The sequence below is a fragment of the Ailuropoda melanoleuca genome, chromosome 16 (assembly GCF_002007445.2).
Source record: "Ailuropoda melanoleuca isolate Jingjing chromosome 16, ASM200744v2, whole genome shotgun sequence".
Lineage (NCBI taxonomy): Eukaryota > Metazoa > Chordata > Mammalia > Carnivora > Ursidae > Ailuropoda > Ailuropoda melanoleuca.
Genome location: NC_048233.1, coordinates 39,137,584 through 39,150,379, shown reverse-complemented (window position 1 = coordinate 39,150,379; position 12,796 = coordinate 39,137,584). Strand labels below are relative to the sequence as shown.

General features: G+C 51.4%; 2 protein-coding genes across 2 annotated transcripts in view; both read left to right on the top strand.

Annotated features, from left to right (window-relative positions):
* Positions 1–327: 327 nt before the first annotated feature.
* RND1 (Rho family GTPase 1) lies at positions 328–6,870 on the top strand. Its single transcript, XM_011234752.3, has 5 exons — positions 328–540; positions 1,328–1,415; positions 3,993–4,102; positions 4,996–5,130; positions 5,831–6,870. Exons 1-5 carry the CDS (start codon positions 421–423, stop codon positions 6,074–6,076), a joined length of 699 nt encoding a protein of 232 aa, XP_011233054.1. The 5' UTR covers positions 328–420; the 3' UTR covers positions 6,077–6,870.
* A 3,278-nt stretch (positions 6,871–10,148) lies between these two features.
* Positions 10,149–12,796, top strand: part of DDX23 (DEAD-box helicase 23) — a 14,278-nt gene continuing 11,630 nt past the window's right edge. The window contains exon 1 of the mRNA XM_002927199.4: positions 10,149–10,299. The gene's annotated coding sequence lies outside the window, so the exon portion shown is untranslated. The remainder of the gene's footprint in view (positions 10,300–12,796) is intronic.

The following is a 12,796-nucleotide window of genomic DNA, read 5'->3' as shown; positions in this document are numbered from 1 at the left end:
CTTGACCTCATTTTCTGCCTTCATGGCCAGTTTGTTTTTGACACTAATTGATGGACACTCAAGACCATTAATTGTGCTTCACGTCCCCTTCCCCCTTCCTAATACAAATGCAAACAGCGTGGGAATCCCCTTGCAGAGGAAGCAAAGATGCAGCTTTAAGAGAAAGGGAAGGGAGGAAGAGGGCACTGACTCAGATTCTCCTACCATTGGCTGCCGGAGGGGATCCCACCTCAGGGATTGGCCTTGACAGAGTCCGCCTCCTCTTGTGATTGGCTCAGCCGGGGAGATATAAGGCGGCTGTGCCGGCCTCCGCTCATTTGGAGGGAGGCGAGGAATCCGACTGAGTTTTTGTGCCGAGGCGCACCAGGCGCAACCCTCTCCTCTCAGAACCTGAGTCCAGGTCCCGCGGAGGCTACAGCCATGAAGGAGAGACGGGCCCCCCAGCCAGTCGTGGCCAGATGTAAGCTCGTTCTGGTGGGGGATGTGCAGTGCGGGAAGACGGCGATGTTACAGGTGTTAGCGAAGGACTGCTATCCCGAGGTGAGCGGCGCGCCCGCCGGCCGGCGTTCCTCCTGGCCTGCCTGGCTTCCCCGGGGCTAGATTGCCACCTGCCCGGGGGAGCTCTCTCCCCCCAGCTTACCGCCGCCGCCCTGCCCCATCCTCACCGCCCGGCTGGAGGGCCGCCCTGCCGTAGCTTCCCCTGAGACCTGTTCCACTTCTGCCGTCCCGCTGGCTCCTCCTCACCTCTTCACCCACAGGCCCCGATCAGATGCCCTCCCACCTCCCTTCATCGGAGCCTGCTCTCGGGAGAGGGGCCTGGAGGCATTGGAGAGTCTGGGGTTTCTTTTTGACGTAATACCTGCCCGTCTCCTCATCTCCTCGTCAAAGGATCTGCGGGCATGTCTCCAGGCGGGCTTCTGCTGCCCTGCTGGTCCGGGGGGCTTGGGGGAGAGACAGAGAGCTAAGCATTTGCTTGTGGCTCTGAAATTGGGAGACGTGCACATCTGGAGAAGAGAGAAATCTGTGGGTTTGCCTCCCTGACCATCTAGGATGGGGCGGGAGGGGAGGGGGCTTGTCCCCGGCTGGAAGTCATTCAGATTCCTTTTTTTCCATGGAGCAAAGTGCCTGTGCCTCTACACTCCCCTCCTTCCTGTGCCCTGTGGTCCCTCCTGCCCCAAGTATCCCCCTCCCCTCCGCTCCCCTGCCCCTTATCTCCTGCCACTTTAGTGTCTCGCTAGGGTGAGTGGCTTCTTGTGTGGCCAGCACTAACCAGAGGGTTATGAGAGTAGGGGCACCCAGGGTGTGATGAACTCCTCTGTTTCCACAGACGTATGTGCCCACCGTGTTTGAGAATTACACGGCCTGCTTGGAGACGGAGGAACAAAGGGTGGAGCTCAGTCTCTGGGACACCTCAGGTAAGACTGCTGGCCCCAAATGCCCCCTTTCCACCCCCACTGGTCTGCTGCAGCTGCTGTCTTTAAGAGATTGTTTCCCTCTTTGATGGGGAGGAGTGTGTACGATGCTGGCCAGGAGACTGGCAGAAGGGCACCTGAAGATTCCCTTGGTTGGCGGGTCCAGGGGTGCAGAGTGCATGAGCCCCAGAAGCCACTTCTCTGGGTCTAGCTCCCTCTTTCAGAGGGCTGGGATGGTGAGGTGAATGGACCCATGACTATACGGGGGCAGTCAGGCAGGGCTTCTCCATTGCCCCTCCCTGCCCCCCGTATCCCCCCACCCCCGCCTTTACTGCCCCAGAGCCAAGCCAAATAAGAGGCAGGAGTCAGTGCTGCTGGAGGCAGTGGTGGTGAGGCCAGGAGACGAGCCGGCTTTGAGGAAATATTGCTCCTGACTCAGTTTTCTCTCCTGCATTCCATCTTGGGCCACTGCTGTCCGCCTGCCGCAGCTCTGTTCCCCTTGTCATACTGCTGCGGCTCAGGGATGGAGCGATGCATCATCGATGTTTTGGAGATGGCTTTAATGTGGGGCACAGTCTCGTTGTAGATAGTGGAAGGGAGGGGGGTGGCTGTGACAGTCACCCCCCCACCCCACCGTACGGGGCTGAGATAGAAGGTGCCCGGTCTTTCTGGAATGTAGAAAGCAATATTTTTCCTCTCAACCCTAAACCCTCAGTGCTAGGCAGTTCTTGTGCTTTGATTCTGAGCCCTTCCCCTTGTCTCTTTTACCCCACTTCTTTTTTAATAGACTGGGCTCAGAGTCATAATTAAGGTCTAAAAGCCAGGAATAACAGAAAGAAAATAAAATCCACCCTCCAAAAATGCACATTCGTGCTGAGTTTAAGGAGGAACTGTGTAAATCACTACGGATTTCCTGTATGCCACCCTACTCCTCAAAGAGCTGTTGTTCCCAGGATCTAATTTTTGGGGTCTGAAAATATTGGGGGTAGGGGATGGATAAACAGAAAATGAGACTCCCCCTTGCTTCCCTCCTTCCCCAAACAAAAACAAAACAAAAATTCCTCCACCTGGTATGCCTTCCTTCGTCGCAGTTCCAGGGGTTGGGAGGCAGGGTTCTGGTTTTCCTGGACTGTGCTATGCTGGCTGGATCTGACTGGAATGCAGCTTGGCTGCATGATGTGTGGGATTTCGGCTGCCCTACCCTGCCCACCCCTCAGTCTTCCCAGAATCTTACCGCAGCTCATCTCTTTACTACCACCGCCCCAAAGTGCCCCCGGCCCGCCCCCACGTCAGAATGCAGCCCTTGAATCCCAGTCCAGAGAATGGAAAGTCAGCAAAGTGGTGTCTGTTCCCCGTGTCGCATCCCCACCCCCCAGTTTCAGAAAGGATGCAGGCTGTCAGCCATCCTCCAACTCCTGCTTGCAAATGAGGTGCCCACAAGGGAGGAAGAAGTGGTAGTGCTGTGTGGGATGGGGCTTCCCAACATCGAGGCCAGGGTCGAACCTGTTCCCATTATTCACTTGCTGGTCTTAGGGGAGGGGGACTGCCTGGAGCCAGAATGGAGGCCTCATCCCCTCCCCTCCCCCTTCCCCAGTGCTGCAGTGCTCCCTTTGCTCAGTGCTGCCAAGCGAAGACCCCACCTCAGACAGGGGATGGGGGCGGATGGCTGAAGGGGCAGACAGTTACTGAGACTCCTCTTTACTCTTTTTTTTTTTTTTTTACGACCAACCCCCCGCCCCAGCTTGGATTCCCCCCAGTTTCCATGGCGATTGCGATGCAGGGAGAGGGGCTGCTTGCTATTCTGAGCACGGATTGTCTGGGTTCCAAATCTGCTACTGTTCCTTCCCCGGGGTGGAGGGGGGGCAGGCCGAGCCCCTCGCCTTCTCCCATACTGGACCACCTGGGTCTGCATCGCCTGCTGCCCCCCCTTCCTCGAGCCTCCAAATCCCTAGCTCTGGGTGCTGCTCTCTTTGAAACTGCCTCCCTGAGATCTTGGGGGCTAGGGGCTGCAGCTCTTTGCAGGCAGAAAGAGTAAGGCACTGAATCCGTGATGTTTCTGCTCCCCTGCCAGCCTCCTAGAGTTCTGACCCCATGGCAAAGAAGCAGGGCAGCCGGTTACGTAACAGGCAGGTTTGCTTCTTCGTTGGAGAGACCCTGGAGCAGAAGCAGGGAGTAGAGGTTGGGCAGCAGGCCGACTCTAGAAAAGACACCTGACATAAGCCCTGGTCTCTCTGCAGGGGTGAGGGCATCCTCCTCTGGGACTCAGAAAACTGGCAGACCTGAAATTAAGCGCACTGTGGGAGACCCAGACAGGGCCAAATTACAGTCTACCCCCTTTTATTTCCCCTTTTCCCTTTTTCAGGACTAAGGAAGATGATATTCTTGTACTGCTTTCTGGCAGGTGGTCATGTCCCAAGCTTCTAGGCTCTAGCATGTTCCCCTGGGAGGTGGGTGGGGCCAATGAACCTAAGGGCCAAGAATGGTATTCCCAGGGCTTGCTGGGCTAAGGCTCTCTGGGCTCAGGCCCGCAGGCCATGGCAAATCCCCGGCTCACCATCTGCTCTTTCTCCCGCATACCAGGATCTCCCTACTATGACAACGTCCGTCCGCTCTGCTACAGCGACTCGGATGCAGTGTTACTATGCTTTGATATCAGCCGACCGGAGACGGTGGATAGTGCGCTCAAGAAGGTGAGTCTGGATAATTGGGCAATCTCTGGCTCAGCTGGAGAGCAAGAAGGAATCTCGGGGACCTTGTTGTCCAGTCCCCTCTTCTGTAGAAGGAAGAAACTGAGGCCAGGGAAGGAAGAGATTTGCCTGAGACCATACCATTAGCTACAGCTGTAAGACTAGAACCCAGATTCCCTCCCCCTCTGCCTCCTGCCCTTGCCATAGCCCATGCTGCTCTGCCAGGGGCCCAGCAAGGGAGGGTGGTACTGAAGACGCAGGAGGCGAAGGACCAAGAGTCAGAACCTTTCAGGGGTAGAGTTGGAGGGTTGGAGATGGGGTCTTTTGGAGGCAGCTTCTGTAGCCCTGGATCCCAGGCCCACCAGGACTGGGCAAGCCAGGCAGGCCTGAGCAGAACTGCTGGTAGGAAACGCCTGGTCTGGGGGGCAAAGTCTGCCCAAACTGAATAGTCAGGATACCTTGTGGAAATAGTTTCCCAGAAGACTTTGGGATTATCTCCTTTCCTTGGGAAGAGACTGGCTGGCTTCCTCCCTTTTCCTCCTGGTGTTCTGGACCCGTGAAGCCCTTTCACTGGGTTGAGGGGGCAGATCCATGCCCCACATGCTTGGCAGAGAATGGGAGGAGATTTTGCCCCTGTGCTTCCTTTGGTGAACTGGGCCACTGAATGTGGGGACAGGCTCTCGGGTCAGCACTCCTGTGGCCCCAAAGTCCTCACCGGTGGGAAGATGATGTAATTAGTGCATTGGTGATGCTGTGTGACTCAGGGAGGGCTGGGCTGGTGATAAGCCGGATGGTGTGTGTGATGTTGCCAGCTGGGCTTCTCCAGGTATCTGCCAGCCACTGACTTCTTTCTTCTTCCTCCCCCCTCCCCCCTCCCCTTTTACATGGCTCTTCAGTGGAGGACAGAAATCCTAGATTATTGTCCTAGCACCCGTGTTTTGCTTATTGGCTGCAAGACAGACCTGCGAACAGACCTAAGCACACTGATGGAGCTGTCCCACCAGAAACAGGCACCTATCTCCTATGAGCAGGTGTGTGTGTGTGTGTGTGTGTGTGTGTGCATGCGCGTGTACACACGCATGTGTTACAGGTGGGGTGGGGAAGGCTACAGACAAAGGACTTGAGATGTGGCCCTTGCTCACACTCTCACTTTGGCAAGGGGAGAACTGGCGTTCTGGGGGGCCATCTCTAATCAGCAAACCAGTCGTCTTGCTAGAGGTGGTAGGCAACTGTTCACCCCGTTTATGCTGTAGATTATGTGTGTGCCAGTATTTCTCTGACTGTTTTTTGTCGACCACCTGCATTAGAATCACTAGAGGTGCTTGTTAGAATTCTTGACTCCATACTTGTTGAGTCACTCTGGGAGAAAGATACCGAAATTGAGTTTTTAATGAAATTCCTGGGTAATTTTCTTTCACATGTGGGAGCGTAAGGATCATTTCTTTCAAACCAGTGGTTCACGTTAGAATCATCTGGGGAGCTCTTAAAAATATTAATGCCTAGGCGCTACCCACAGAAATTCTGATTTACTCAGTCTGGCATCGGTATTGTTTTAAAAGCGTTACTGGCGATAGTAAGGTGCGCTTAGGCTTGCCCTTCAGAAAATCATCAGTGGAGGGTTGTGGTGGGAGACTGGCACTTGGGTCCCATCGGGACCACTAAGCATAGAAGGCAGTGTCTCCGAGCCGTGTGGGACAACTGCCTTGATGACGTGACCTCACCCCCCCACAGGGCTGTGCCATAGCCAAGCAGCTGGGTGCGGAAATCTACCTGGAAGGCTCGGCTTTCACCTCAGAAAAGAGTATCCACAGCATCTTCCGGACCGCGTCCATGGTGTGTCTGAACAAGCCCAGCCCGGTGCCCCCAAAGAGCCCTGTCCGAAGCCTCTCCAAGCGACTGCTTCACCTCCCCAGTCGTTCCGAACTCATCTCTTCCACCTTCAAGAAGGAAAAGGCCAAAGGCTGTTCCATTATGTGAAGTGGGGGTTGGAGAAGGGAGGCAACCTCCCACTTCCTCCCTTGGGTTGCAGAGGCACGGGGAGAGGGAGGATGGGACAATTTAGGACACTGGACATGCGTTTTTCAGATGGCCACGGTGAGGGCTTGGAAGGAGACAGGAATGGGATGAGGAAAGAGCCAGGCCCGGCTTGAGGACCTGACACTGAGAAAGAACCATCACACCCCAAGCCAGGCACTAGGTTGTGGTGGGGGCAGCTGCCCCAGTGTCCCCCCGCCCCTGCTCCAGAGAAAGGAAAGGTGTGGGGGTGTGGGGGGCATGCTGGCCTCACGGGCTTGGGGGCCGACAGGAGCCTCACCTTCAGCATCATGCCTCTTCCACACAGCGCTTCCATGTGGGCCACGTGGGCCAGGGGATGGGAGGGGTCCCCGAGCCCTTCCCTTCCCCTCTGAGGAAGCCGCACAGGAGTGGAGTGGGGAAGCCAAGAGGCGGCTCCCTTGGGAGCTGAGCCCGGGTGCTTCATAACTGAAATCAGAAGGGCAGGAGCTGGTCCGAGCCAATGAGAAGGAAACCTCATCTTTGCATAGCCCATGCCTCATGGAGAGGTGACATCATACATTCATATGCTTCTCACCTAAGTCCGCAGGGTCCAAGGGAGAAGCCCCAGACCCCCTTCTCTCGCAGTGTGGGGGTGGTGGTGCTGCCGGGGGCAGGGCTGGGTGGGCGTCACCAGACTTTTTCTGCCCTAGGGCAGTACAGCTGGCATTTGTTTTATAGACTCTTGTCTTTGGAATGGGGGGGGAGGGGGGAGTGTTTCAATCTGTTCTATGTTCTGTGTTTAAAGAAGAAAAACCTATTTATTAATGAAAAATATAACACATATAAAGAAGTGGGCTCTGTTTTCTTAGTTTCTTTCTCCGTTCTCCTTGTTTGTCCTTGGCTGATGAGGAAGAAGCTATCCTGGGGCCCTTTCTGTGGGTTGCAGAGTGGCTGCCTCCACTGTTCTCTGGCATCTCCAACAGGATCTCCCTTTCCCCCTACCTGCTACCTCACCCAAACCCTGCCCGAGTCCAATAAGCCAGTGAAGAGCTCCTTAGCTCCAGCCCAGGGTTTCTCAGCCTTGGAACTAATGACGTTTTAGACTAGGGAATGCCTTGGTGCTGGGGTCTGTCTTGTGTATTAGAGGATGTTTACCAACATCCCTGGCCTCCCCCTACTAGATGTCAGTAGCACCCCGCCTTCTCTCCACCGCCTCCCCACCCCGACCCAGTTCTCACAGTCAAAATGTCTCCAGATATTGCTAAATGTCCTCTGGGACAAAATCACTCCTGGTTGAGAACCACTGCCCTAGAGAGTCCAGAGGAGAGAGACAAGGTTGGGTGAAACCATCGGTAGAGGATCCAAGCCACTGAGAAGCCAGCCCCTGCAGAACGTGGGGCAGACTGAAGCCACAGTGGTGGGGGGGTGGTTCCTGGGGTTCTGGTTTCCTCCGAGGTCAAGGCAGAAGTAATGTCATCCGCTTTCTCGACCTCCCGGTTCCACTGCCCGTTGACGGCAGCTCAGGGGCTTTAACATCCCTTCCTTTCAGTCACTTGGAGCTCTTTTCTCCAAGTTTCACAGTGTGCTGGAAAGAAAAGGTTACTATGTATTGAGCACGTACCGTGTGCTCCGCACTGTGCGGAGAGCTTTACCTACATTATCCCATTTAACTTTATAAGTGATAATAGCTAACCTTTGGTAAATGTTTACTATGGGTCAGGAGCACTTATGAGTTCTTTCTATGTTACTTATTCCTGTGATAAACCTATAGCGTACTATCTGCCTCCTTTTACAGACAAGGAAACTGAGGTTCAGAGAAGTTAGTTAATGTGCCCAAGGTCACACAGAAAGTGATAGAACCTGGATACAAATCCGGCAGCTGCACTCCAGAATATGTAGTTTTCTTTCCCCTTCCTTCCCTCCTAACTTCCTCCCTCCCTCCCTTCTTCCTTCCTTCCTTCCTTCCTTCCTTCCTTCCTTCCTTCCTTCCTTCCTTCCTCCCTTCAACTGCTATCCTATTCTGTGAGGCAAGAAATATTCCTATTTCATAAATGAGGAAATAGAAAAGTCAGAGATGGTATATAACTTGCATAAGATCGTACTGTTATTAAGTAATGGAGTCAGGATTCCAACCGGGTCTCCATGTTTTTGTTTTGTTTTTTAAAGATTTTATTTATTTATTTGACAGAGACAGTGAGAGAGGGAACACCAGCAGGGGGAGAGGGAGAGGGAGAAGCAGGCTTCCCACCCAGCAGGGAGCCCAGTGCGGGTCCTGGGATCATGACCTGAGCCGAAGGCAGATGCTTAACGGCTGAGCCACCCAGGCGCCCCCAACCGGGTCTCAGTGTTAACTATATTCCCATGGGCTCCTTATTGTTAGCCACGTTGTGCGGAGACAGGAGACTCTACCGATGGGCCTAACTAGAACGTAGCTCCTCTGTCTCCGTCTCCAAAGGCGTGTGTTTGTGAAGAGCTAGCAGGGTAGGACAACGCATGTGAGTATCCTTTAAGCGCAATGCCTTACATGTGTCATGAGAAAGCTGTGCACAAACACTAGGGGAGCTCTGTCGCTATGAACTTGAACAAACTTCATCACCTTTCTGGTTTCTTAGTTTACTTACCTGTAAAGAAGAGTAGTAGCCTGGAAATAGGGCAAGAGCATGGATTCCAAAGTTAAGTGAACCTGGAGTTGAATCCCCGCTTCATTCTTTTAATTATGTTGCCGTTGAAGGCATAGTTAAACAGTAAATTGATGATAAAACCCGCCTCATACTGTTATGAGAAGTAGGTAAAATAAATAATATAAGTGTCCAGCACAGAGTTGGGCGCTTTGAAGAGTCTCAGTGAATACTAGAGCTGCTGCTCTTAAAGGCTGATTGCTAGTTCCATTCTGTGAGTGAAGAGCCCTCCAGTGTTCACTGCATGAGTTACATCTAGCAGATCTCACCCATCCTTTCCCTTCAGATCTACTTTAGGGTAAAAGTGGGCTTTTAAAGGCTGCAGAATTCTAGGAGCAGAAGCCTATCTCTCCCAGGGTTACTTTGGGCCATTGTGTGTGATGTTCAGGGTTTTAGGAATATTTGGGTTTATCCTGAGGCTCTGTTTGAAGAGAACTGAACATACATTCAGAGAGAAAATCCAGACCTACAGACCCGTGGTATTCAAACCAAAAAGCTGATGATGGGAAAATGGGAAGGGAGAGGGCATTAGATACTTCCTGGTATCTATCTAAACCATCCTAGAAGTTGTAAGGTTTGGGTTTTTTTGGGGGGTGGGGCTGGTGAATTATGAACCATAAGACCAAAGAGAAACGAAGTAAACATACAATTTGGGGTAAAGAAAGCTCAGTGAAGAGGGGGGACTAGGAGGAAGAAAGAAGCAAAACTGGGAAGGTAGCCCAACAAACGGCCAGATTCCAAGGGCAAGAAAATGAGGAAGCCAGGATCCTATTTGAAATGTCGGGAAATCAGGTGCCACAGCCCAGGTGATACCATCCTTCCAGGAGGACTCTATAATCCACGTATGGGTTCATCTGGAGTTGACACAATAACTGGGGGTTTTTCCTGCTGGGCCAACATTGCCAAAATGTCCTCCTAAATCTGGATAGTACCACATAATGAATTGTTCCACCCTCATTGTGAAACACTAGGCCACTTCTGTAACCCAACCTTTAGTTTGTCTACCTGTAAAATGGTACTCATCTATCTCACAGATTTTTTTATTTTTTTGTAAAAACGCTTTTCCACAAACGGTACAGTATTTGTTGTTACTGTAGTTTCTAGTGACAATTAAGCGCTATTGATAGCTCAGGAAGCCCTTAAATTCCTTCATCGTAAGCCACAGCCCATGATGTCTGGGAAGACCAGCATATTCCAGGGAAGACCAGCATATTCCAAGGAAGACTGCGCAGCGAGAGAACCTCGGGCTGGAAGCAAACCCACGGGTAACTCTCACTCCCGCAGACTCAGATGTTTGGAGAACCACATTGCCCAGCAGAACCCTCGGCCCGGGGCCGACGCTCGCGCGGTGCATTATGGTATTAGTAGTTCTCAGGCCCCAGATGTCGGCCCGCGCCGCGCTGCATCAGGAACTCGCCTTCCCAGCTTGCCGCGGGGCCGGGGAAGCATCTCGGCGACCAGGAAACGGGAAAGATGGCGACTGTTCGGCGACGTTGAGGCCGCGTTGGGCGGTTCAGACTCAGAGTGGTGAGTCCCGAGCGTTGGAGGCGGTCCCCACGAGCTTGCAGAGAGGGCGAGAGTGGGGGCACGGCGGTGGCCCCTGCCTCCGGGACGAGGCGGGGAAGAACGCTTCAGGGTAGAGGCACGAGCCCGGAGAGCTCTGGCGGGCTGGAGCGAAGGGGCGCGGGCCCCAGGGCGGAGTGTTGGTTCCTGGGCACACAGGCCAAGACTCTGGACGAAGTTACGGGCCAGACCTTTGCCCATGAGCACGCAGCACCTGTGATACCCTCCATCCAAGCTTATTCCCTCATGTTTCGAGTAGCCCTTGCTCCAGCCAAACTGGAACTTTGGCTTTTCTCCCAGAATCAGTCATGCTTTCCCGCCTCTGCGCTTCCTGTATTATTTCTTTTGCTGGGAATGACTTTTCCGCACCCTCAATTACACATCTTCAAATTCTACCTATACTTAAATGCTCAAGAGCCACTTCCTCCAGAGATCTTTCCAAATCTGCTTTTGCAAATGAAAGGAAACTTCTTTGAATTCCTATAATACTTCATCTGAGCCTTCCTCTTGGTAAGTGCCTCATACCCTCTATTGTTCTGTAATCTTCCTTTGGGCAGGATCTTCCGATTTCTTTTCGTAACTCAGCACGACATCTAGCACGGTGTCTTGCATATAGTAGATGCTTGATAAATACTTAATTGGATGAGAAAAAGAAATCTGCCCCTGCCCTGCAAGAACTGAGGAACTCAAAGACCTGGGGGTTTGCAGGGAAGGCTGCGGGGAAGCGATGACCAGGGTAGGCATGGTTATCAGGCCCTTGTGATAAGTATAACCTATAATAAAAGTTGCCCATATTTACTGTTTACTTATTCTCACTTCTTATTCTCTTCTAAACCCACTCCACTCAGGCTTCTACTTTCTCCAGGCCGTCAAAACAGCTCTTGTTAAGGTCACCAACCATCTCCATTTTTCCAAGTGCAAGGTTCACTCCTCTATCTCCTAGCCTTTTTCCATTTGGCAAAGTTGACCACTGCCTCCTTGAAACACACTTCTGGCTTCTGTGATGTCATACTTACTTTTCCTTCCCCTTTCTTAAAGGCTGTTGCTTCTTTTTGTCTTGCTCTTCCTTTGCCCGACCTCTAAGTGTTACAGTGTTCCAGAGCTTAATCCTGGTTCTCTTCTCTTTCCTTCTTTAACTATACTGCCTACTTAGGTAATGTTATCTAAATAATATTTTGGCTTTAAAAGCCATGTATAGATCGATGACTCAAAATTTTGTCTCCAGGTTCTCCTGAGTTCTAGAATTGCATTTTCAAAATGAAACTTTTGATTTCCTCCTAAATCGGTTCCTTCCCCAGTCATTTCTGGTCACTAATGGCACCATGAACCATTAGTTTGGTCAAACCCTAAGTTCGGAGCTGTATTTGTGTCTCCTCTTTCCCTTTCTCCCTTCATCAGCTCTGCCTCCGAGTATATCCTGAAGCTCTCTACTTCTTTCCATCTCCATTGCCACTTTCCTAGAACAAGCTACTGTCATCTCTTGCCTAGACTACTAAATGGCATTCTCAGTGGTTCTGTTTCTACTTTTGCCTCCCTATTCTGCATTTTCTTGCAAGTCACCAGATTCTTTAAAAATATAAAAATAGATCACATCACTTCCTGTTTAACCCCCTTTAAGGTTTCTGTTGCTGTTAGGTTGAAATCCACGTTCCTTTTCCCTGGCCTAAAACACATTTCCGTGATCTTACTCCTAACTGTCTCCCTGAACTCCTCTTGAATCAATCTTTCCTCTGGGTCACTGTTACTCAGCCGCACGAGTCTGTTTTTAATTGGCAAACATGCTGAGCTAATTCTTGCCCCAGTGCCTTAGTACTTGCTGTCCCTTCTACCCAACAAGATCTTTTCCTTGATCTTTGCAGTCTTTCTCATCATTCAAGTCTTGGCTGACCTGTCATCTAAAAAATTCTTTTCCTGAGCCCTCTCTTGTTCCTACCCCTTCCCCGTCCTATCCACCCTGTTTTATTCTGTTTATTCTCATGACTATTTGAAATTCCTATATTCTGCTTGTTATCTGCTTCATTGGAATGTAAGCGTTATGAGATCAGAGATGTTGTTTACTGCCATATCTCCAGTAGGTAGAACAGTTTCTGGCACCTACCAGGTGCTCAGTGAATATTTGTTGAAGGAGTAAGTGATGTCAAGGATGCTTTATAGAGAAGATACCGTTCTTCTGGATTGTTTTCTTAGGGTTCTAAGTAGAAGAGATATAAGTATAATTGCATGATGTACTGATAGAGAACATTGTCATGTCTCAGACAGTTGTGAGACAAGATGGGTTGTCTTCACCTTTTGAAAGTGCTACTTGTTCATTTTTCTTCTCTTTACACATTATCCTTTCTTAAAGCTATATGGCAGGAAATTACATGAGGAAAGGAGATTGGAAGCGAAAGCCTGGGGGGCTGATACTCCAACTGAACCATTTGGGGATAAAATAAGTTGTAAGAAATGTATTCTTTTTTTT

Coding starts and splice junctions, on each gene's coding strand:
- RND1 (XM_011234752.3), top strand. CDS start 421: ATGAAGGAGAGACGGGCCCCCCAGCCAGTCGTGGCCAGATGTAAGCTC. Junction 1,416..3,992: donor CAGTCTCTGGGACACCTCAG/GTAAGACTGCTG, acceptor CCCGCATACCAG/GATCTCCCTACTATGACAAC. Junction 5,131..5,830: donor CACCTATCTCCTATGAGCAG/GTGTGTGTGTGT, acceptor ACCCCCCCACAG/GGCTGTGCCATAGCCAAGCA.